Source organism: Solanum verrucosum, unplaced genomic scaffold (assembly GCF_900185275.1).
Source record: "Solanum verrucosum unplaced genomic scaffold, falcon-dt-bn FXZP01000172.1, whole genome shotgun sequence".
NCBI classification, from domain to species: domain Eukaryota; kingdom Viridiplantae; phylum Streptophyta; class Magnoliopsida; order Solanales; family Solanaceae; genus Solanum; species Solanum verrucosum.
In genome coordinates, this window is record NW_026020299.1 from 809,170 (window position 1) to 832,085 (window position 22,916).

Below are 22,916 nucleotides of genomic sequence, written 5' to 3' on the forward strand. Positions count from 1 at the left end.
CATGCTCCTAAGTGGAGATATCAAATAATACCTACCTATTAGTATTACTGAAAAAGAAAATGACAAAAATATCCCCAAATATATTTTTTGATGGGAATAAAAATGAAATATCCACATTTGACAAATTTATAAAACATAAAAATATTTAAGAATTTTTTTTTTACACCCCACTCTCTCCACCTCCAAGCAGAAGAGGCTTGAGAACAAGACAAAAGCAAAAGAGTAGGTTTTTTCCTATTTCACCCTTTCCTCCCGTTGGTTTCACCACCACCACTCGCTCACTCACTCTCTTCTCTTCCTTTCTTTCTCTCTCTCTGCGGAGCTGAGAGAAAATCAAAAGCGAATCAAACCTCCATTTTGATTTCTTCCCCCTTTTTTCGCTGTGAACAAAATCTAGGGTTTCTGCTGTGGAGTGTGGAGTGTGAAGAAAGTTTCCTCATCGCCGTTCTGTTTCTTGGAGTTACCTCTGGACCCACAAGTAGTAGAAGAAGATCACCATGGATTCGGTAGGAAATCTTGATGAACAAATTGGTCTGCTTATGCAGTGCAAACCCTTGTCCGAGCAGGCGGTACGATTTCTTTTCTTTTTTTTTGGGTTCGGATCTGGATGTGTGTTTTCCCTTAAATTTCGTGCCATTTTTCTTGATTCAATTCTAGATTGAGGATTTATCTGGTCGAATTTTTTTGGTTTTATTCCAAGTTTATGTGAATCAGATCCATGTGTTCTTCATTATTTAGATGGTTTGAAGAAGGGAAACTAACATATATGTGTTATTTGATTTCAAGACTTTGAAATATTTTCAGTTTCTTGTCAGTTTTGGATGTAGGGAAAACATAGAAAAGTTCATTTTAGTGTTCTTTAGTATCATTTTCTCATGAAATACACTTGATTCTCATATTTCCTATTAATTGTCCTCAAGAAGGGAAACACATATGTGTTGCTCGATTTCATTTTGAAATATTTCCAGATAATTCTGTAATAGGTTTATCTAAAAGATCCGCAATATAACTAGGAAGACGTTTTTTTTTCAGTTTAGATGGAGGAAAACCATGGAAAAGTTTATTTTATTGTTTCTTTAGTATCATTTTTCTATGAATTGTAGTGAGGCAGACAATCATTTTTTACTTTTAGTTGTCCTCATTTCCCTTTTCTACAGAATTCCAGATCCTATGAAAAAATAGTGAAAGTATTAATCTTTTTAAGTTGAAAACTTGAACTGTTTTCTACAAGTGAGGGATAGCCTAGTGGAGAAGACCTCCACTTCCAACCTTGGGATTTGTGTACCAAGGGAGCAAAGAGTGAAAGGGCTACTGATGACTCCTGAGGGGGAATGGGTGTAACCACTTTAAAAGAAAAAAGAACTTGAATTTGTTAATGACACTTAGTATAATGAATGGATTCCTGTCTTCCTTCATGAGCTCGTAGTTTTTTGGTTACTCTGGGAATTCAGATTATGGTGGGGGTCAAAAGAGATGGAAATGGTGCTGTCATATAAAATCTGTGACTTCAATTAAATTGAATGTGGCATCATATATACTTTTGGCCCTTTTTTGCTCCTTGGTCACTTGCTGACTTCCTAGTGCTCTCGAATTCTTAGAAGCGTATTTCAGAAATTTGTTCCCTTCTGATTGTATAATCAATCTTTTACTAATCTGTACTGGACAATCTGGTCTTTTTATGGTGGTGTCATCTCTCTTCCTTCATGAGCTTGTAATTGACTCTGCTAATTCCTTAATAATAGTTGTTAGAAATGGAATCCATGAAAGGAATGGTAATGGCTTATTGCAGATTTTTACATAGGTTTCCCCATCCTCCTCTGAGAAAAGAAAGCAAAAACAGAATGGAATCACTTTTTCCAGTGAAATAGGATTCGAAGAGCTTTCACGATCATTCACATGAATTTCAGTAGGCCAGAAGGTAGTTAGCAGAAGCTACCGTTTTGAGTATGCTGGATTGTGGTGTTTATTGCAGAAGCTTGTATACAGGGAAAGAGATGGACATTAAGCTTATAATAAAGAAAGTATTTATCAATAGTTTGGGTCTTCTACTGAAGTTGTTTTATTTTGAGCTTATGTTAAGCTCTTATTTAATGGCTTGCTTCATGTGGCTCTTTTATTATGGTGCACGTGTTTTATTCCCCCTCTTGTATTAGTAATGAAAGAATTGGCTGATAAAGGTGCTTGCTGTGTAGGTAAGAGGACTGTGCGAGAAAGCGAAGGAGATTCTAGTGCAAGAGAGTAATGTGCAGGTACGATACCTCTATGGTTGGTTATGTTTTCTCGCCTCTTCTTTTCTGTTGAAGATATTATTTATTTCCTAATATTCTGGGAGGCAGGTAGAGGGTTGGAGTTGGACCTGGTCACGACTTCATTTGTACGAAATACTTCATTTTGATCTGATTTAAACTTATAAAGACAATAAACTATTTACTTCAGTTACCCCAGACTTTGTCTAGTGGTAAGAGCACACCATGTGATGTTGGGGTTTAGGGGGCACAGCATGGGTTCGGATCTTGCCGCAGACAAAAGCGTAGTATTTAAGTGGAGAAGAGTAGAGGGACAATCACATTATTCACCAAGCTTTGAAGCTGCACTACTAGCCCTTAGGTATATCTCAAGTATGTGGTCAAGATTTCAGCTTATTTTGTACTTGCTACAGTACTCAAACGTTAATACGAAAGTCTAAACAATTTTTTACTCTGTCATGCCCCTAAAAGTTGATGCGTCCTTTCTCTTTGGTATATTGTAAAAAGCTGACCTAAGTGGCAATTCTTTTCCCTCCAAACCAGGCCAATATTGTATTAATTTGATGTGGCATCTTTCCCACTAATATCTTTACTTTTCACAATTCAAATCCTTATAATAGACATTTCTCCATCAATATCAATCTAATGATTTTCTTTTTCCCACAAGGAGTTATGAATGTAAGATGCTTTTCGAGCTAGTTTTTTTCCTATTAATGTTTGGGTAGTAAATTCAGGACATCCCTTTCTTTTGTATATCAATAATATCTCGCTGGTGAACATGTACCTCAACTGATCTAGCGAGCAACCTGTTCACACGCACTGGTTGCCAAGGTAGTCCTGCTCTCTAGCAGATAGGCTCACACCAATAGTCATAGCCGGGGATTCAAACCTGGGATTTTAAGTTCTTCCATGCCACAACCACTAGGTCATCCCCATGAGGTCTCGATTTAGAACATCTACTATGAGAAGGTAGTGCAAGACTCAAACTGATTCAGTTTATGATAGCCTGTATTGAATCTCCCCTTATTTTTATCAACTCATACAGAGAGCATGTGAAGTAATTTTATTTTATTTTATTTTATGACAGAATATGTTAAATAATTGGAATACTGTTTAGCGACTTTCAGAGCTTTTGCATCACTTTTTACTTTGAACATGTTGCATGTGAATATTTCCAACCTTGTGGGTGGATTGATTATTGGAGTACTGATTAGTTTTCCACTTCCCTTTTGCAGCCTGTGAAAAGCCCTGTGACGATATGTGGTGATATTCATGGGCAGTTCCATGATCTTGCTGAGCTTTTTCGAATTGGTGGGAAGGTATCAGACCTTTTTATGCCTTACTTTCTACTTTACAGATTTGTTCTTGCCGGAAGATGAGACTAGGGGACATGCCAGGGCAAGAAGAATTGTGTAATTGTCTTTATCATAGTCATACGTGGTGGCAATTAACATTTTCAGAATATGTTAGTCATTTGGTTACTCCTCTGGTTGGGGAGAAGACTTCCTATCTTCTTCAGGAAGGAGGAGAATTTGTTTAATATGCTATTATTAGAAGCTATATGCAATGCTGCATATAATGTTCTCTAAGTGATGAACTCTAGTTTTGTTGCTGTGTTAATAATCTGAAAGTGAACACTGTACAATTTAGATCTAAGCCGTTTCACTAACTCAAGAGAGCTAAGATGTATCTTCTTTTCATTGCGATGGAGCAAACCAAAACCAAAACCAATACGCTATGAAAGAAAAATGAACAGAAGAAATCTTCAGAAATGGTGCATGATATGAATAATTCTTCAGAAATGGTCTATGGTATGGTTAGTCACTTTATTACAAGCTCCGAGGACTCTTATAGTGTTAAGGACATGAGCTACATAATGCATGTTCCTATGGGTAATAATGTGGCTTTTGTCACAATTAATGTGATAATTGAATTGTTAACTTTTTCATTTGTTACTTGAAAACAAGTAGTTCTAACATTTCCATGGAAGTGATTGTCATCAGATTTGATCTTCTTACATATCCTAATTTTTGTTTTATTGGCAGTGTCCCGACACTAATTATTTATTCATGGGAGATTATGTGGATCGTGGATACTATTCTGTCGAAACAGTTTCGGTGAGATTTTAGCTCCTCTACCTCTAAAAACAAGTTGATGCTGTAATGATATATCAGTTGTTTATGACAAAATCATGTAATACTTGTAACCTTTCCCATCTTCCGAATGCCTGTCTTTTGTTCTTCTCATGTTACAGTACACCTTTTCAGGACAGTACCCTTTTGCATTTGATCTCTTAAACTTGGAGAAATATCTTCTCTGCTTCGCTATCTGAAGTGTTCAAAGCTTTTCATTTCTATAATAGTCACTTATGAAAAATTGAAACCTTAAAAAAAGTTCACTTATGAAAATTGTCATTGGCTGCTTTGACTTATTTGATATCATGGGGCATTGTTGAATTTACAATTTGGTATGCTGGAATGTATGAAGTCCGAAACCATAAGTGTAACAGCGTTACATGCATAAGAAGAGTTTTTCACTATTGTACTGGAAGATCTTTTCACTAATGAGATGGGCTTACTGTTGTGTAGCTGTGATGGTCTCATTTTGACTATATACTCATTTGGTTTTCACGTTTCCAGCTTTTGGTGGCTCTCAAAGTTCGCTATCCCCAACGAATTACAATCCTAAGGGGAAATCATGAGAGTCGTCAGGTATACTTCATTCTTGAATTAAAGTTTTCCCTCTCTCTCTAAGTTTTACATAAACCACATTAAATGGATCCCTTCATTCATTGAGTTAAAAGTATTTATTCATTTGGTCCAGTATGATTTTTAATCTTGCTTAGATTCGGATGGTGAATACTGATTGTGGCTCTGTCTCATGCAGATTACTCAGGTTTATGGGTTTTATGATGAATGCCTTCGAAAGTAAGCCTCCTAATTTTTACTTCTTGTAAGTTACATTATGTCATTGTTTTCTGTTCTTTAGCCTTGGGTGAATGGGGAGAGGTGGGTTTGGATATCTGGATTAAACAAATTCCTTGATTTGGTATTTCACAGTTAAGGTATGCTGTTTATATGCTAGTTTTCCACAATGTGTGTAGCTAGGTTCTGGAGATACACATATTGGTGGTACTTCCTTAAGATATATTCAACATTTTTGTCATTTGAACTTCTTGAAAGTTGTAGTCTCTAGAGTTGCTTTAAGGGCTAGTGCCTGCATATGATGCAACTTATCATCTGAACATAGAGAGTCAATATGAGTTTAGAAGGTAAAAGTTTATGTCTCAAATACTATATGATAGTGATGGATTAAGTTTGTAACTCAGAGCAATATTCCCTCTTTACCAGTAAAGCTGATCCAGGTGGATAGTATAGAAATCGAGAATGACAAAAATATTATCATTGGAGTTATTGGGATATGCGCTTAAAGTAATTGTTGAAATGTGCAGAAGTGGGTCAGCTAGATGAAGGTATGTTCAATGGAGATCATAAATGGAGCAATATTTGTCTTACTAATTAGAGTTCTCGGAAAGAGGAATCATTCTATTTTTGGAGTCACTTATACTAGGACAAAACCTTGAAAGTCATTTCACAAGCTTTTGGGTCCTATTGACATTAGTGGCACAAGCTGTGATGTATTGTCGTTCATGAAAAGAAATGTTAGAAGTCAATGATGTAGCATTTGTTGATGTTCATGGATTTATATAATTTTTAAAATAGAGCTCCCAAGTCTTAAACCTTACTATTTATCACTCAAGTAAAAAAGCAGAGCAACTATTGAAACTTGCAACTTAGAATTTAATTTATTTCAAAAGGAAAAGGCTAGAATGCTTTTGACTTTATTATTTTCCATTAGTAGCTCATCTAATTCATCTTAGAATATCACCAAACTTGCAACTATGGATGCTTTTCTGACTCATCATATTGTTAGGTTTATAGCAATTAATGTTTGGTGATTTTCTGTATTTGCATTTTACAGATATGGTAATGCCAATGTGTGGAAGACTTTCACAGATCTGTTTGACTACTTTCCTCTGACTGCTTTGGTTAGTATGATATCTTTTTAACTGCCTTTAGTGGATTACTTACATGTTATGCAAATAGTTTCTTCCTTTCCTTTTTTGATTGATTTTGATTCGAAACACATATCTCTGTCTCTTAAATTTTCTCTTAAGATGTTTATTGCTGATGTTATTGAAGTCCTTTCCTTTTGATGATATGATACGATCTTCCTTTTTGCTTATTGCACTGATTCATTATGTTTGACAATGGACCCTAAAATGTATTGAGATTCTAAATTAAGAGAGCTCTTATGCTTAGGAAATATATTGAATATCCAATAAATTGCGTTAAGTAGACTTGCCTGGAAGACATTTGCAAAACCCAAAATCAAACTTGGAACTTGATGGTGGTTTGAAGTGTTCTCTATCATTTTGAAGAAGTGATTTAAAGAGTTGGCAAACTAAATCACTCATTTTCACTTAGAAGCTTTATCAAATTGCTTTTTTTGCTAACTTGATTTCATTGGATTTAGAATAAAATATGTGCATCAGGATAACCTTTTTTCAATGATACAATTTGGATAATTTTCTGGTCATAATTTATAACAGTAATCCTGGTATGATTGTGGTTGGTGAACGTAAAAATTCTTGTTGCTATTTTTTTCTGGAACTTGGTAACTTTGTATTATATCACATACCGATGCATGAGTTGTACCTTATATACAAGTGTACTCCCAATTTCACTTCTCTATGATTAAATTGAGTCTAGAACATCAATAAACAGAGATAGTGCCATTTGAGCATAGCTGATTATACCAAAAAACTAAAAAAAGAATGCAGTTAAGTTTAACTTTCTACACATTGTTCACTATGCTCTCAAAAATCTCGAATTTCTCTCTTTCCAGATAGCCCACCATATAACACTAGGGATAATTATCGATCTACTTTTGTCTTTTGCATGCACCCTTTCTCCCTCCCAGCTCATTAAGGCCCCAGTCACTTCCCTAGGCATGGCCCAAGGAATGCCTTTCAGGCTGATAAATATTCTCCATAATTTTGGGTGTATTTGCAATGTAAAAATAGATGGTTGACAGTCTATTTGTTTCACTACATGGAAACACCTGGAGCACAAGGTTATCTTCCTCTTCATGACATTGTCTTGTGTAAGGACTGCTTCCTTTGCCATTAACCAAACAAAGCATGAAACTTTGTGAGGTATCCTACTCTTCCATATTTGTTTGCTGGTTTGTTTAAAAATTCAGCAACTCATGATCTCCCAGTCATTCAACTGTCTTCTGAAAGTGAAATTCCATCCCAGTGGGGACCATAGCTCTGCTATGGTACTTTGTTGGGACAAAAGTATTTCCATGTTACCTTTCTCATGCCAATTATCCTTCCAATATCTGGTCTTTCTTCCATCCAAGACTTTTATCTTTGAGTTGCTTTTAATTTCATTCCGCAGACTCCTGATGGATCTCTAGAGGCTAACCCCATAAGGATTGGTCACTTCTTTAGTAATCTAGTTGTTCTCTTCATCATATTTGACTCCAATCACCTTCCTCCATAACATCTGGTTATTATTTGAATACTTTCATAACCATTTAATACTTGGGGCCTTGCTTTGAATTTGTAGATTCTTTATGCCCATCCCTCCATTCTTTTTACCTGTCATCACTGCCTTTCATTTTACCAAGTGAACTTTTCTTCTCCTTGTTACCATGCCACAAGAATTTCCTCTTGATGCTATCCAACCTCTTATTGACCCCTGCTAGAATAGGTAAAAGGGACATCATATAGGTTGGTCAAGCATCAAGTATTGAGTTGATAAGGGTCAGTCTACCCCCCATGGATAAATAGTATGTCTTCCACTTGGCTAGTTTCTCCTCACACTTCTCAATCACACTGTTCCATATTTCTATGGACTTAGAATTGGCTCTCAAAGGCATTCCCAAGTAAGTAGTTGGTAGTTCTCCTATTTCACTTCTCAGGAATAAAGCTAACCATCTCATATTGTTCACCTCCTTGATAGGATACATCACTCTCTTTCCCATACCTTCAAACAAGACTAGAATTATCCTTAGGTATTTAAGAAGTACCTCCTCAGCATCACAAAATATCAAAGTGTCATCTGCATATTGCAAGTGTGTAACTTCTAGTCTCTCAGTACCTTCTCTAGCCACCTCAAAGCCCCTTAACCACTCTCTCATGTTTGTTGTCTTTATCATGTAATTTAGGCCCTCCATAGTGATCAAGAGCAAAAAGGGGGAGAAGGGGTCACCTTGTCTGAGTCCTCTCTTGAGTTTGGAAGAATCCTGCAGGATCTCACCATTGATGAGAATTGAGAAGCCAATTGTTGAGATACAAAACTTTACCCAATTCGGCCACTTCTGCCCAAAACCCATCATTTCCAGCATCTTCACTAGGTATTTCCAGCTAACATGATCATATGCCTTTTCTATATCCAGCTTAGCTTACAGTGTACTGTACCCCAAGTTTCTTTTGTTTGTTTCTTGAGTCAATAACTTCATTTGCAACCAAAACTGCATCCATTATCCATTATATCTTTATCAAAAAAAAAACTGCATCCATTATCTGTCTCCCTTTAATAAAAGTCATTTGTTGTGAATCTATCAACTTGTCTACCACCCCTTTTTGCCTCAGTCAAGACTTTAGAGATCAGTTTGTATACACTACTAATTAGGCAAATTGGCCTAAAATCTCTTAACTCCTTGGCACCTTTCTTTTTGGGGTACAAGGGCCATAAATGTTGCATTGAAACTCTTCTCATATACTTCTAGCTCATAAAAGTTTTGAAAAGTGCCCATAATAATGTCTTGCTTTACCACATCTTAACATGTAATGAAGAACTCCACAGTAAAGCTATCTGGACCTGCTGGTTTATCAATTGCGCACAACTTTAAGCACCTCAGAACTTCACTTTCCTCAAAATTACTTTGAAGAATCTGTCTTTCTTCTTCTGTTATAACAGGGCATTACACATATTGATACATGGGTCTCCGCTGAGTAGTTTCTATATACAACCTAGTGTAGTAAACAATAATTCTCTCTACTTCTATTTGGCTCTTGAGTCACTTTTCCTGTATGACAAGCTGGTCAATGTTGTTATATATTTTGTGTGCATTTGCAGTCTTGTGAAAGAATTTTAGTATTCTTATCACCTTCTTTCAGCCAAAGAGCCCTTGATTTTTGCCTCTAGGAGATTTCCTCCTTGGTGAACTCATACTTCAGCAACAACTCAGATTTTAATGCAGATTCCTCAATAGTGTGAGAGTTCTGTCCTCCCTATCAGCATCTAAGTCAGCCATCTATTCCATCAGTCTCTTCCTCTGAATGATCAAGTTTCCTTCTTCTCCCTTCCTCCATTCTCTAAGTTTGCTCTTCAAAACTTATAGTTTGCATGCCAGTCTAAAGTCAAGTTTCCTAGTAAAGTTGAAGGATGACTACCAATCCCTAACTCTATCAATAAAACCCTCGTATTTGAACCACTAGTTCTCAAATTTGAAATAGCTCTTGTTCCTTTCCCAAGATCCCCAAAGTAAAGCTATAGGTGTATGATCAGTGCTCAGACTCGGTAGAGGATTCGTTTTAGATTTTGAAAATTGTCAATGCTCTGTTTTTCTATTTTTGTCTTTTTCAATCTAAGAAACTATTTCAGCAAAGTTAAATATTTTTCAGGATTAAACAAGTCTTCTTTAATTAATTAGAGATTACATGAATCAACAAAATTTTAGTAACACCAGCAAGTTATTAAAAGAAATAATAAAAGCAAAAAAACTTGATGAAAAGAAAGGAAAGGACGAGAGGAGGAAGAAAGAGAGCAAGTAGTACTTTTGCTAGTTTTTAGCTTTTGTTTCTCTTCAATGCTTTGCTGAAGCAAAAGAGAATATTTATAGGGAAAAGGCACCAATGAAAGTAAGAATACTTTTCCTCAAAAGTGCCTATCAAATGCCAACACTTTCTCTTCTTTGCTATCCTTTTCAATTAATTGAAGCTTCTTCAATACACCATTTTTATGGCTTCCCAAACACATTTTGAAATAAATAATAACTATTTGCCAAAAATCCCCACATAGTTCAAAAGAATTTATAGGAAGAAGAGTAGCTTACTAAATTTGCATGTAGCCAATAAAGTCTGAAATGAATGGGGGCTGGCCCATGTAAAAAAAGAACGATAAACTACCGATATAGTCCTTTTTTGGCCATATGGAAAAGGCACACAAATTGTAACATTTTAGTACAACATCATCAAAGCATGAAGCTATAAAATGGAAAGCCTTAAATTGACATAAACAACCTCCAATTCAATGACAATTCTAATAAGCACACATGTTGACCATGAGGTGTGTTCTTATTACCACTTATATATTAGTAGATACAAGGAAACAAGTGTTAGACCCTAATGTCTTGTTTTAAGCGTTTGTCAAAGTTCAAACAAACAATATTACTGTTGGTTGGATTGTTACATATGGTAGCAGAGCTGCTCTTTGCGCAACCTTGAGTGATGGCATGGAGTTCCTAAATGGTGTGTATGTGATACTCTAGAAAAATTCCACATAAGCAATGCACCAAAAAGATGTTGGATATATTAGGAAGCAAGCCTCAGACCTTGGTGATTCTTTTCAAAGTCTGTGGATTACCGGATATTACTTTCCTGGATGATTTCAGAAAACTGGAAAATATGCTTAAAGTCATCTTCTGATTTAGTTTTTGAATGCATTTTCTGATTTGCTAATATTGTTGACTGTTGCCTTTGGCACATAATTCGAGTCTTAATGGGTTCGTTGGGGATATTTTGAAGGTTGAGTCAGAGATATTTTGCCTCCATGGTGGTTTGTCTCCGACTATCGAAACTCTTGATGATATACGCAATTTTGATCGGGTCCAAGAAGTTCCACATGAGGGGGCCATGTGTGATCTTCTATGGTCTGATCCTGATGATCGTTGTGGTTGGGGTATCTCCCCAAGGGGTGCTGGATATACATTTGGCCAGGTAACTTGCATATTCATTCTCTTTTGATGTATATGAATAGTTTGTATTTGTTCCTGTCAGCATATGAAGCTTCGTTATCTTGCTAATTGAATTACAACAGGATATTTCTGAGCAATTTAACCACACCAACAACTTGAATCTAATTGCTAGAGCACACCAGCTGGTTATGGAGGGATTCAATTGGGCCCATGTAATTATTCCTTAAAATCCTTCTTTCTTTATGTGCAAGTTTTATCCAAGAGAAAGATTCATGAGTGATGCTCTCATTGCAGGATCAAAAGGTGGTTACCATCTTTAGTGCACCTAATTATTGTTACCGCTGTGGTAATATGGCTTCCATCTTGGAAGTGGATGATGCCAAGGACCGTACATTCATTCAGGTCTCTGCTCTTTTCTTTTCTTTTCCTTTTTTGTTGGTCTTTCTTTCATTATCCTGGTACAAATTTCTTTTGTCAAGGCCAGACAAGTAATTTTGCTAATTAGTGTACTGTATTAATGTGTGTTCTGTAATAAAATTGCAATTTGTTCATGAAGTCTAAAAATAATTCTTTTGCAGTTTGAACCAGCTCCCAGGAGAGGGGAGCCAGATGTAACCCGAAGAACACCCGATTACTTCCTATGATGCAAGTGGGCAAATCTATTAATATCTGTGCAGAAGGTCCTGCTAACTGCTTCATATGTTGTGAGCCTCTTACGAGCTTATAGTTCTTCTGCTACAATGGTGTGAGCAAATGGTATGGAATGAAGCATGTAAATCAGGCATGTGATACTTCTTTCTTTCCATTGTTGAAACCTCATTAAGATGCTGTGAAGAGATGGTGAAACCAGTGACAGTTAGGGTGCATGTATCATTTTTCGGCAAACATTGTTCAACTCTTTTTTCCCTTTGATCCTATATTCTTTTTTTTTTCTTTCTGTTAGTAGTAGAAAGGACAGTGATCTGCTTACTCGATACATTTTGTCCCTTTACAAGGACAATCACTATCGTCTAAGCTCCGTAGAGGTAAACGATAATCATTTTTACACCTTTCAATGAGTGTTCGTGTAATTTTCTATGAGGTCAAGACTCTATTTTGATTTCTTAAAGGGGTTTTATTCAAGTCTGACGGATATTTTTAGCTCAAATTTTATAGTTGAGTTTAAAACTCAAATGTATTTCGCGGCAAATCCATATCTGATAAATTGCTTCTGTTTACTGCATCAAAAACATAAATATTATTTGAAACTTTGTAATGGTTCTTTATTCTTACAAAGGATAAGCGTGTGGGAATTTACTGTTGTTGACAAATGGGCGGGTCAAAATGGGTCACATTAATTGTCGGGTCAATATGGATGGCAATGGGGCGGTGTGGGGTGGGGGCAGTGCAGATTGAGCTTAACCTGCAGAATTTTTAATCCGCCCTGCCCCACAACCCTTTTCATTTTCAACCTGCCCCGCCCCGCATAAGACCCATCCTGCATAATTTTCTTAATATTTTCTTTTTTCTAGTTAAATTTTTTTTTCTTTTATAATATATAATTAAAATTAGTTTTTTTCTAAGTTTGATACTAAAAATAAAATTCATAAAAATAAATTTTGTTTCATTAGGTTGCATTAATTTAAGGACAAATTACTTAACTACACTCCTTTACTTATCTTAATATCCATTTATCCCTACTTATTTCAAAAATTTCAAAAATCCCTTATGTACCTATGTATTTCACATGTATTCTGTGCACAATGTTATATATCTCGTTATGTGGAATGTATCAAACGCTATGTATCCCGCTATGTGGAATGTATCAAACCTAATGTATTCCGTGCATATGTATCCCACAAACATCATTTTTAAGGGATTTTTGGTAAATAGAAAATTAGAAGGGATATGATGTTATTTAGTACTTATAATATGTGGTTCCTATAATTTATACATTTTTTAATAGGATAGTGACTTAAAATCTATTTTTTAGAGGTTAATTGGGGAACATGTAAGAAATTGTATTATTTTTTATTGAACTATTTTCATTTATTATTTTGAATATTTTAGTAGCTTTAATGAAATTAGCTCAATAACTAATGCTCTATCATTCTTTTAACATGTAAAAAGTTAATTAAGTTCGATCCACATAAAATCACATATACCCACAACCTGTCCCGTTCCGCATTAATTTTTTTAAAATCCAATTCTACCTGCCCCGCACAACCTTAAATCCGTCCTGCCCCCGCATAGACTTAAATCCACCCCGCTCCATTGCCACCCTACGGGGTTAAGTTTTGGTTAATGCAGAGTAGTAAGTTTATTTCAAATTAATCCTTGAAGGTTCATTTCTCTCTCTATCACTAACTAGTAAATTTGTTCGGGCTTTAAAAGTTCATTTCTCTCTCTATCACTAACTAGCAAACTTATCAATGTTTCACCCAATCATAGGAAAGAAAACTAAATTCGAAAAAAGAGATTAAAATAATTATTGTAAAAATAAAATGAAAATCAATCTCCGTAATTGATATTAAACTTTGAAGGCAAAACTAAATTCGAAAAAAGAGATTAAAATAATTACTGTAAAAATAAAATGAAAATCAATCTATATTAAACTTTGAAGGCTATTAATAAGACATGAAGATTAAGAATATTAGTGTAAATTGAAAATACTTTATACTTTTGAATATTTTTTTTGGCAATGAATGTAGACAATTATGAACTTTTTGTATTTTTCTTCCAACAAATATTTTTAAAGAGAAATTTTGTCAAAAAATATTTTAAAGAGAAATATAAAAGAAAAAAAAGACAAAAATATTAAAAAATAAAATATAAATTTTAGCCAGAGAAGTTGACGCTCCACTTCTGTATTGCCGGCAAGTACGTAGACATATAAATCCCTGCAAGTTAACAACCCCAACTAAAATAAATTTTTGGCTTACCTCTTCACAAGGGCGGAGCTAAGTGGGGATTTAGGGGGTTTGGGGAGCGGGTATGGGTTCGGCGCAGGGGCGGCTCAACGTAGTTGGGTCTAAAGCGAAATTTCAATTCGAGGCCTAAAATATAAACAAACTTCGTATACACATTTATTCAAATTTTATTTTATAAGTAATAAATTGACAAATTTTGAATAAAGATAAGAGTTAGAACCATATAATCTCATGAAGTTGATAACTTGGTTTACCCCTTTTAATATGCTTGTTGTATGCTTGAAGCTAAAATTTAAAAACAAATAAAAAAGAATTTGTAATTCACTTTGTTCAACACTTTTCATTATTAATTCTTATTTTTAACAAAGTACAAAAGATGTTAAAGTGGGTAAAATAATATATATTTAAAATATTATACTTTTAATCATAAATAATCAATTTTTTCTATAAAATTTTTAACACATAATTAATTTATTCTTGATAAAAAATTGGGGCCCCCAAAATGCATAAGCCTTATTTTACAAAGCATAGAGCCACCCCTGGTTTGGCGTTTCAAATGAATTCAACAGCTTTTCCATAGAGCTTGAATTTGTATTAGAAAATCAAATAAATAAATATGTATATTAACTTGTGAATCCCCTAACAAAATTAATTGATGGCTCGGTGGTAAGGAATGAGTTATGAAAATGCTTTTCGCGCTAGAGTTGTGGATTTGAACTCCACTATCAACTAAGTTTCTTTTTTTAAAAAAAAAAAGAAGTATGCTTTGCAATATTTTTCTCATCTGTCCTAAAATTTAGAACCCCTAAACTCTTAATTCTGGATCCGCCTCTACCTCTTCGTATCAAACAACTTCATATTCATTAGCCTTTTGTAAGATTATGGTAATATAGATATATGTTAGAAATCAAGGATAATTTTTCAAAAAAAAAAAAAAGAAGACAAAGAACTATTGTTCAATCACAATAAAAGAACTAATATTAGAAGAATAACACTTAATTAAGAAAATAAATCATTTTTTAGATTCTTTAATGTGAAATTTATTGATTTTTTTTTTCGTTAATCCCACAATTTTTTATTAGTGTAACTCCTAAAATGATTTATAGTTTTATACATTGAGACACTGTAAATTTTGGGTTGTGGATTGCCCATATGAACTGACCCGATCCGATTGGATCCAATCCAATCCAACCCAAGATTTTTTTTTTCTGAATAAAAAAAAGATACATACTAATTCAAAAAGGGGTGGGAACTGTTCCAACGTTAATATGCTCTCCTTTTTAAATCAAGTTTATTTCTTTTTACTTTTTAGATTAGTGAAGACAAAAAAAAACAACAAAAACAACAAAAACTCAAAAGAGAATAAGAAAATCTTCTTAGATTAAAGACACACAATAAAAAAAATATTTAGTTTGTGAAACACTACCTTTGTTTCCTAGTGATTCAAAGAAGGATTTGGAGCAAATCATCCAGTTTGTGAATTTCATTCCGCTGCAACAATCAAAGGTACACAAATCTTGTACCAAATGTTGTTTAAATTCTTTCATTGGTATCAGAGCCATCGTTAATTGCTCAATGATTATGTAGTATTCGTTGAAATTATGTATTGATTGTGTTATATATATATATATAAATCTTGTGTCAAGAATATTTATATGAAGATCTGTATATATATTTTTTGAAACTATAGTTAAGTAGAACTCATATGTTAAAAGGAAAAAAATGAATTTGATTGTAAATCTAAGAACATACCTTCGATTCTTCAATTTAGTATTCTGACGATGAAGTGTTTTTATTTTTATTTTTTGTTGGGAAGACAATCAAAGATGATCAGTTTTTTTTGTTTTGGATAGAGAATAAAGTTTTTTTCTCTATCATGGATGAAGCGTTTTCTTCTGTTTGTTTTTTTGAAGTTATTTTTTTAATCTAAATATAAGATGAAAAGTTGAATAAGATTAGAGTTGTAAAGGAAAAGGAGTGTTATGGATTTTAAATGACTTGTACTATTTTTTGGTCTTTTGTACGTTCTTTGTTGGAAAAAGTCAAATAAAAAGTAAGAAAAAAAAATTAAATACAATGTCCTTTTAGAATAAGGAGACTAGTACTATGGAAGGCTTAATTATTTTTTTGGAAAAAAAAAATGTGAGTTGCCTCTATTTTTGCTAGATATTTATAGTCATTTAAAAATATTCTTTTGTCATCTGATGTGACATCCATTCCTATTTACTTAAGGTTAGGGGTGTTCACGGTTTGGATAAAAATCGATTCAAATCGAAAAATCAAACCAAATCGATAAAAAAAATCAATTTTATTTGGGTTTGATTTGGTTTGGTTTTAGATTTTTGAAAACCGGTAGTATTTGGTTTGGTTTGGTTTTATTCAAAAAAAAACGAAGAAATAACCGAACCGAACCGATGAATTATATACATATATTTTATTAATATACATACTTGATATATTGTTTTTATAAACAATTTTAAAGATTTTATTTATGTTTCCATTAAAATTTCTTTAAACTTTACTTATTGAAAGCAAGAAATCCCAAAGTGAAAACATTTTTCTTATTGATTTCATGAATATGAGTGTCTATGACAATTCTTTGTGGATTGAAAATGTTATTGTCTCTTCCTTCTAGACCAATATAGTGAATTTTAAAGCTTTATTGATAGTAAATTCAGTGATCGAAAGTTCGGTAATTCAAGTCATTCTAATTATTTTTTGTTTTGAATGGATTGTTGCCACTTTTTTCACATTTTGAATGAATTGTTTCTTTTATTTTTGTGTATGGTTAATAACCGAATAACCAAATCAAACCAAACCGAAACCGATAACCACCAAACCGATAAATGTATATTATAATTGGTTTGGTTTGGTTTGGTTTTGATAATTTTAAAACCGATTAAGTTGGTTTGGTTTTGATTTTGACCAATAACCGATCCAAACCGACCCGTGAACACCCCTACTTAAGGTAGTAAATATTGTACTTGTTCAATGGATATGAATTTTAAAAAAAGTTTCTTATTCAAGACATGGAATTTATGTAATAAATTTTTTTGGATCTAGTCAAAACCTTTTGGGATATAGACTTTGAATTACTTTCTTTGTTTTATAAAGAATAGTGAACAAATGTTTTTGACTAAATTATGATTTTTATTATGTGCATTAAAATTGATCTCGGTAAATTCATTTAGTCCTTATGTTCCTCAAGCAATTCTTTTCCTTTTACGAGAAATTTGTGACATATGTTGTCGCATTAAATGGTATTAACAATATTTTCATTTTGTTTCCATTTCAGCTATGGTTGAACGGGAACATGCTCAAATTACTCAAAGTGGGAGTTCTCAAAGTCGAGCAAAGAGACAAGGTAGAAGAGAAAGTCGTCATAAGACATATTTCCGAGGGCGTGAAATAATACAAATTAATGTCCCAAGGGCAACACAAATATGTCAAGGAATCAAAGGACCATTCGAAGGGATAAAGAGAAGAAATTTAAAGAGTTTGAGTCTTTGAAGATGTCCCCTAATATTTCAGCATGTGATTTTATTCACCTTTTTGAAATAAAATGGATTAAATTAGTTGATTATAAAGAAACTTCAGATTGGAGAGCCTTAGCTTATTTAACAGACGCTCTCCGTGAATCTTGGGGTAGTAGATTGACCGATGTTTATCATGACAATTGGCCCAGTCAGTCTTTTAAGGTGTATATTTGTTGTCTTGAAGACTTGTGGGAGGATTTTAGTCTTTGAATTACTTATAATTTGTTATTGTTGATTTAGATATGAATTATGCAGTTTGTTTTTTAAGATATGAATTTTGTAGTTTGTTTTTTCTTAGCTTATGTTATTAGACTTAAAAATCCTTGTTATGAAAGTCTTCAATAAATTAATTATACACATTAAGAAATTAGATTTGAATTTTGGTTAATTATTTAGTTTGTAGATGATGATTGAATGCATATGTGTCTTTTCGATTTTACATTAAATATGAAATCTTATGAGAATTGATTTGTTTAAATATGTATGTCGCATGTGTAATTGATTAAAAATTATTGCCCTATTATATCTCAATAGCATACATGGCATCAAAAAGTATCATTACTGACTTAAACAAAGGTGGAAAACTTAATGGTGACAATTACGACATCTGGAGTCGTAAAATATGGCATGTACTGGAAGAGCCAAATGCTCTGGAAGGTACATATCATGTTTTGAATCAATAAGATTAGGGTAATTCTGCACAACACATAAGAGATCTTGAAGCTTACAAAGCTTGAAAAAAAAGCTAATTCACTGCATGTGGAATAATAGTTAGTTCAGTGGTTGATGACCTCATACATGAATGTGAGGAATTCCCAACTGCTTATGCTATGTGGGCACATCTCCGAGGAACGTATGGGGTTACGTAACCCGCCTCCGATAGTTGACTATCAAATTTGACACTTACAAAAAGCGTCATGATCAAAATATCATACAACACCTTAGGGTGATGTCAAACATGATAGCTCAACTCAAGAGTGTTGGCCATGTTCTTTCAGATGAGCAACAGGTTCAGGCAGTGATTCGGTCTCTTCCTAATTATTGGGAACATTTGAAGGTTAACTTGACCCATAATGACAACATCAAAACTTTTTCTGATGTTGCACGCCCTGTTGAACTTGAAGATGAGCGCCTTGGTGCTGCTAAAGTTGCTTCTAATGCCTTTTTGGCAGAGTCAAGTGATACAAAATCTTCAGGCTTCAAGCGCAAGAAAAATTGGAAAAGAAATGAGAAGGATAAAGAGACTGAGAAGGACCCTCTAAGAAAAGGAAGAAGCCAAATTCCAAGAAAGACAGATGATTTTTCAAGAAGAGAGACAAGAGTAAAATGAAGTGCTACAATTTCCAAGGATTGAGGCATTTTGCTCGTGAATATACCGAGCCCAAAAATGTAGCAATTCTAAACGCATCTCTAAGTTCTACATATGTTTCTAGCACTTCTTTACTAACTGAATCTTATCCTATGTGGATCGTAGACTCAAGATCCATCGACCACGTGAGTCGAGATAGAGAGGCGTTTGTGGAGTTTCGTTTAGTTTCATCGAGTTTCATCTAAATCAAGGTGGATATACGTAGGAAATAATGTTAGGCTTGAAGTCAAAGGTATAGATACTTGCAAAGTGGACTTGCGTTGGTCGTTCCTTAATGTTGCATGACATCCGATATGCTCTAGAGATTCGACGAAACTTAGTATCTGTGTATGTTCTTTTAAACGTTGGTTTTAATTTGTTTTTTAGTCGTAATGGTGTTAGAATAACTCTAGATAATGTTTTATATGATTTTGGGCTACGTTATGATCATTTTATCATTTTAGATTGTAATCTTTCAACTTATGACTATTATGTTGACCGTTATGTAATGTCATGTTATTCAAGTAACAATGATCTTAATGTTATTACATGGCATGCAAGATTATGCATGTCACATAGGGCTAGATCGAATAAATAAGTTGGCAAAAGAAAGACATTTAGGTTCTTTCACCAAAATTGATATGCCAACTTGTGAAAACTATCTTGCTGGAAAGATCACGCATAAACCATTTGGGAAGGCTAAAAGATCGAGTTCCCGCTTCAATTAATTTATTATGATATTTGTGGTCCAATGAATGTGAAGGCAAGGTCTAGTGCTACATGCTTCAATACATTTATTGATGATTTCATGCGTTTTGGTTATGTGTATTTGCTTTCTCATAAATCTGAAGCACTTGAGTGCTTTAAAAGATATATGAACGAAGTTGAAATCAATTAGATAAAAGTATAAAGGCTTTAAGAACTGACCGAGGACGTGAATATTTGTCAAAATAATTTGAAGAATTATGTGTTGAAAAGAGTATTATCAGACAATTAACTACTCCTTATACACCTCAACAAAATGGTGTTACTGAAAGAAGGAATAAAACATTATTGGACATGATAAGATCAATGATGGCGCAAACAACTTTATCTATCTCTTTCTGGGGAGATGCATTATTGACTGCGGTTCACATATTGAACCTAGTGCCTTCTAAATAAGTTCTTCCGCTCCTTATGAACATTGGACTGGTAACAAAACAAACCTAAATGATATACGACCGTGGAGTTGTGCAACATATATTAAAGATCGCTTTGGTGAGTTTGGTAAACTAAGTCCAAAAGGAAAGAAATGTATCTTTATAAGGTACTTTGAATGCTCCAAAGGTTATGTGTTCATCGATGAACTAGAGGATGGAAATATTATTGAAATTGTATCACGAGATGACAGATTTCTGGAAAATGATTTTCCCAAAAAGGGTGAAATAGATGAAGTTAAGCCTCTCCACGAAATGTTGAATTCAGAAGATCAGGTAATGTTGTCAGACATACTTGATAATTCAATAGATGAAGAAATGATTCCTGGTCCAAGTAGGAGTTATGAATCCCAAAATCCTATAGAGGAATCTTAACTTCAAATACGTAAGAGTAAAAGAAATTGTGTACCTAAATGATCTTATGAGATTGAGGATTATGTTTTCTTGGTATCTCCAACAGAATTGGATGAACCTAATTCTGTGACTGAGGCCTTATCGAGCCATAAAAAAGATAAATGGTTAAAAGTGATAAAAGAAGAATTAGAGTCCATGAAAACCAATAAAGTGTAGGATATAGTTGACCTTCCTAAGGAACGTAAAGCTATTGGGAATAAATGGATTCTCAAAGTTAAACGCAAATCCTATGGGTCGATAAAAAGACACAAAGCGCGATTGGTGCTAAAAGGTTTTACTCAAGATGTTGGAATAGACTATGAGGAAACTTTTTCACTAGTTGAGAAGTTTAGCTCCATACGATTACTTTTAGCTATTGTTGCACGTTTAGATCTACAATTACACCAAATGGATATGAAGACTGATTTTCTCAATGGAGAATTAAACGAGGAGGTCTACATGAAATAACTAGTAGGTTTCTTTGTTAAAGGTCAGAAAAGAAAGTTTGTAAATTGAAAAGATCAATTAATGGCCTAAAGCAATCTTCAAGGCAGTGGTACCTGAGATTTCATAAGGATGTGATGTCATTTAATTTCACCATGATCGATGAAGACCATTGCATCTATGTGAAAAGGTCCAATAGAAATTTTATAATTCTTTCTCTTTACGTAAATGATATTTTATTACTTGGAAGTAATTTGGAGTATGTGAAAACTGTCAAGTCATGACTTTCAAAATCATTTGATATGAAAGATATGGGTGATCCAAAGAAATCGTTCCAAGAAATTTTTGAGTTTATCTCAAGAAACTTATATAAAGAAAATATTGGAACGTTTTTGAATGAATAGTTGCAAATCCATAGATACTCATGTAGCAAGGGGTGAAACTTTAAGCCTTGAAATGTGTCTAAAGACTAAAAAAGAAAAGGAAGACATGTCTCGAGTTCCTTATTCTAGTGATGTCGGGAGTTTGATGTATGCTATGATGTGTACTCGCCCTGACATTTGTTATGCAACGAGTCTAGTTAGCAAGTATCAATTCAATCTTGGAAAAGATCATTGGAAAGAAGTAAAGAGAATATTCCGATACTTGAAGGGAACTGCAGATCATACATTTTGTTATAGTGGATCTGATTTATTCATAAGAGGTTATATAGATACTGATTTGGTTGGTGACCGGAATGATAGAAAATCAACATCCGGTTATGCTTTCTTACTAAATGGTGGTGCTATTTCATGGAAAAGTAAGAAACAAACTTGCACAACTCTTTCAACCATGGAATCTAAATTTGTGACTTGTGCGTCTGTAGTACAAAAAGTTGTTTGGTTAAAAAGATTCTTTGAGCATTGCAAAGAATTCTAAGGGTCTCTTGATTCTATATTGTGATAGTCAAGCGGCTATCGCATATACGAAGGATCCTAAATATTACAGCAAGACCAAACACATTGACATCAAGTATAACTTTGTGAGAGACGTAGTGGCAAGTGGAGAAATAACTTTGTAATACATTCCTACACGTGAAATGATAGTTGATCCTTTTACAAAGGCCATTTCTAGATACTTGTTTGAAAAACATGTTAAGGCTCTAGGTTTGTGTAGAATATAATGATATTTTAGTATTGTAAAATAACTTGATTGTTATAATATTCTCTTATATATAATACTACTGGATTTATATTCAAATATAATATGCATGTGATAATTTGTAAGAAATAAGTTGTGTTGAACAAGTCGCGAGATTGGCTCTCTCACACGAGAAATCGCCTCTTACGTCGGGAAATGTGAAGAGATGAGTTTCACCACCATATTATGACTTGTTTTATGAGCTAGACAAAAGTTTCTCTAAGAAAATGAATTTGAGGATCACTGGATAAGAGAAACTAGGGCTAAACATCTTGAGGTGTTTAGACTAAGGTCTGTACAATGTTGGATAATCAAAAGAATGAGACACATACACTAATATAAGGTGAAAACATCGTAGCACGTGTTTCATACCACGTGTGTCAAGCGATCAATAGGTCAATGAAAGAATGGTTTCCTACTTCTTCATTGTGTGAGACCAGTGTTTTAAAAGACTCTGTTGGGACTCGCCCTGGGGTGGGGCTTAATTCTATAAGACTTACTCCCCAAGAGCTCGACTGTACGCCCTAAACACGCCCAACGCCCAACCCTCGGGGTTTGCCTAACAGATCTTACACATATTATGTATTAAAACTTTTAGTTAACATTGTTGACCCTCATAATTCTTGAATAAATGAATGAAACATAATAATTTTTTAACCTATAGAAATAAGAAG

General features: G+C 34.0%; 1 protein-coding gene across 1 annotated transcript; it reads left to right on the plus strand.

Annotated features, from left to right (window-relative positions):
* Positions 1–265: 265 nt before the first annotated feature.
* Positions 266–12,369, plus strand: LOC125834809 (serine/threonine-protein phosphatase PP2A catalytic subunit). The gene is made up of 11 exons (XM_049513958.1): positions 266–569; positions 2,193–2,249; positions 3,482–3,565; positions 4,292–4,363; positions 4,886–4,957; positions 5,133–5,173; positions 6,228–6,294; positions 11,068–11,259; positions 11,360–11,449; positions 11,532–11,639; positions 11,816–12,369. Exons 1-11 carry the CDS (start codon positions 498–500, stop codon positions 11,879–11,881), a joined length of 921 nt encoding a protein of 306 aa, XP_049369915.1. The 5' UTR covers positions 266–497; the 3' UTR covers positions 11,882–12,369.
* The last annotated feature ends 10,547 nt before the right edge of the window (positions 12,370–22,916 follow it).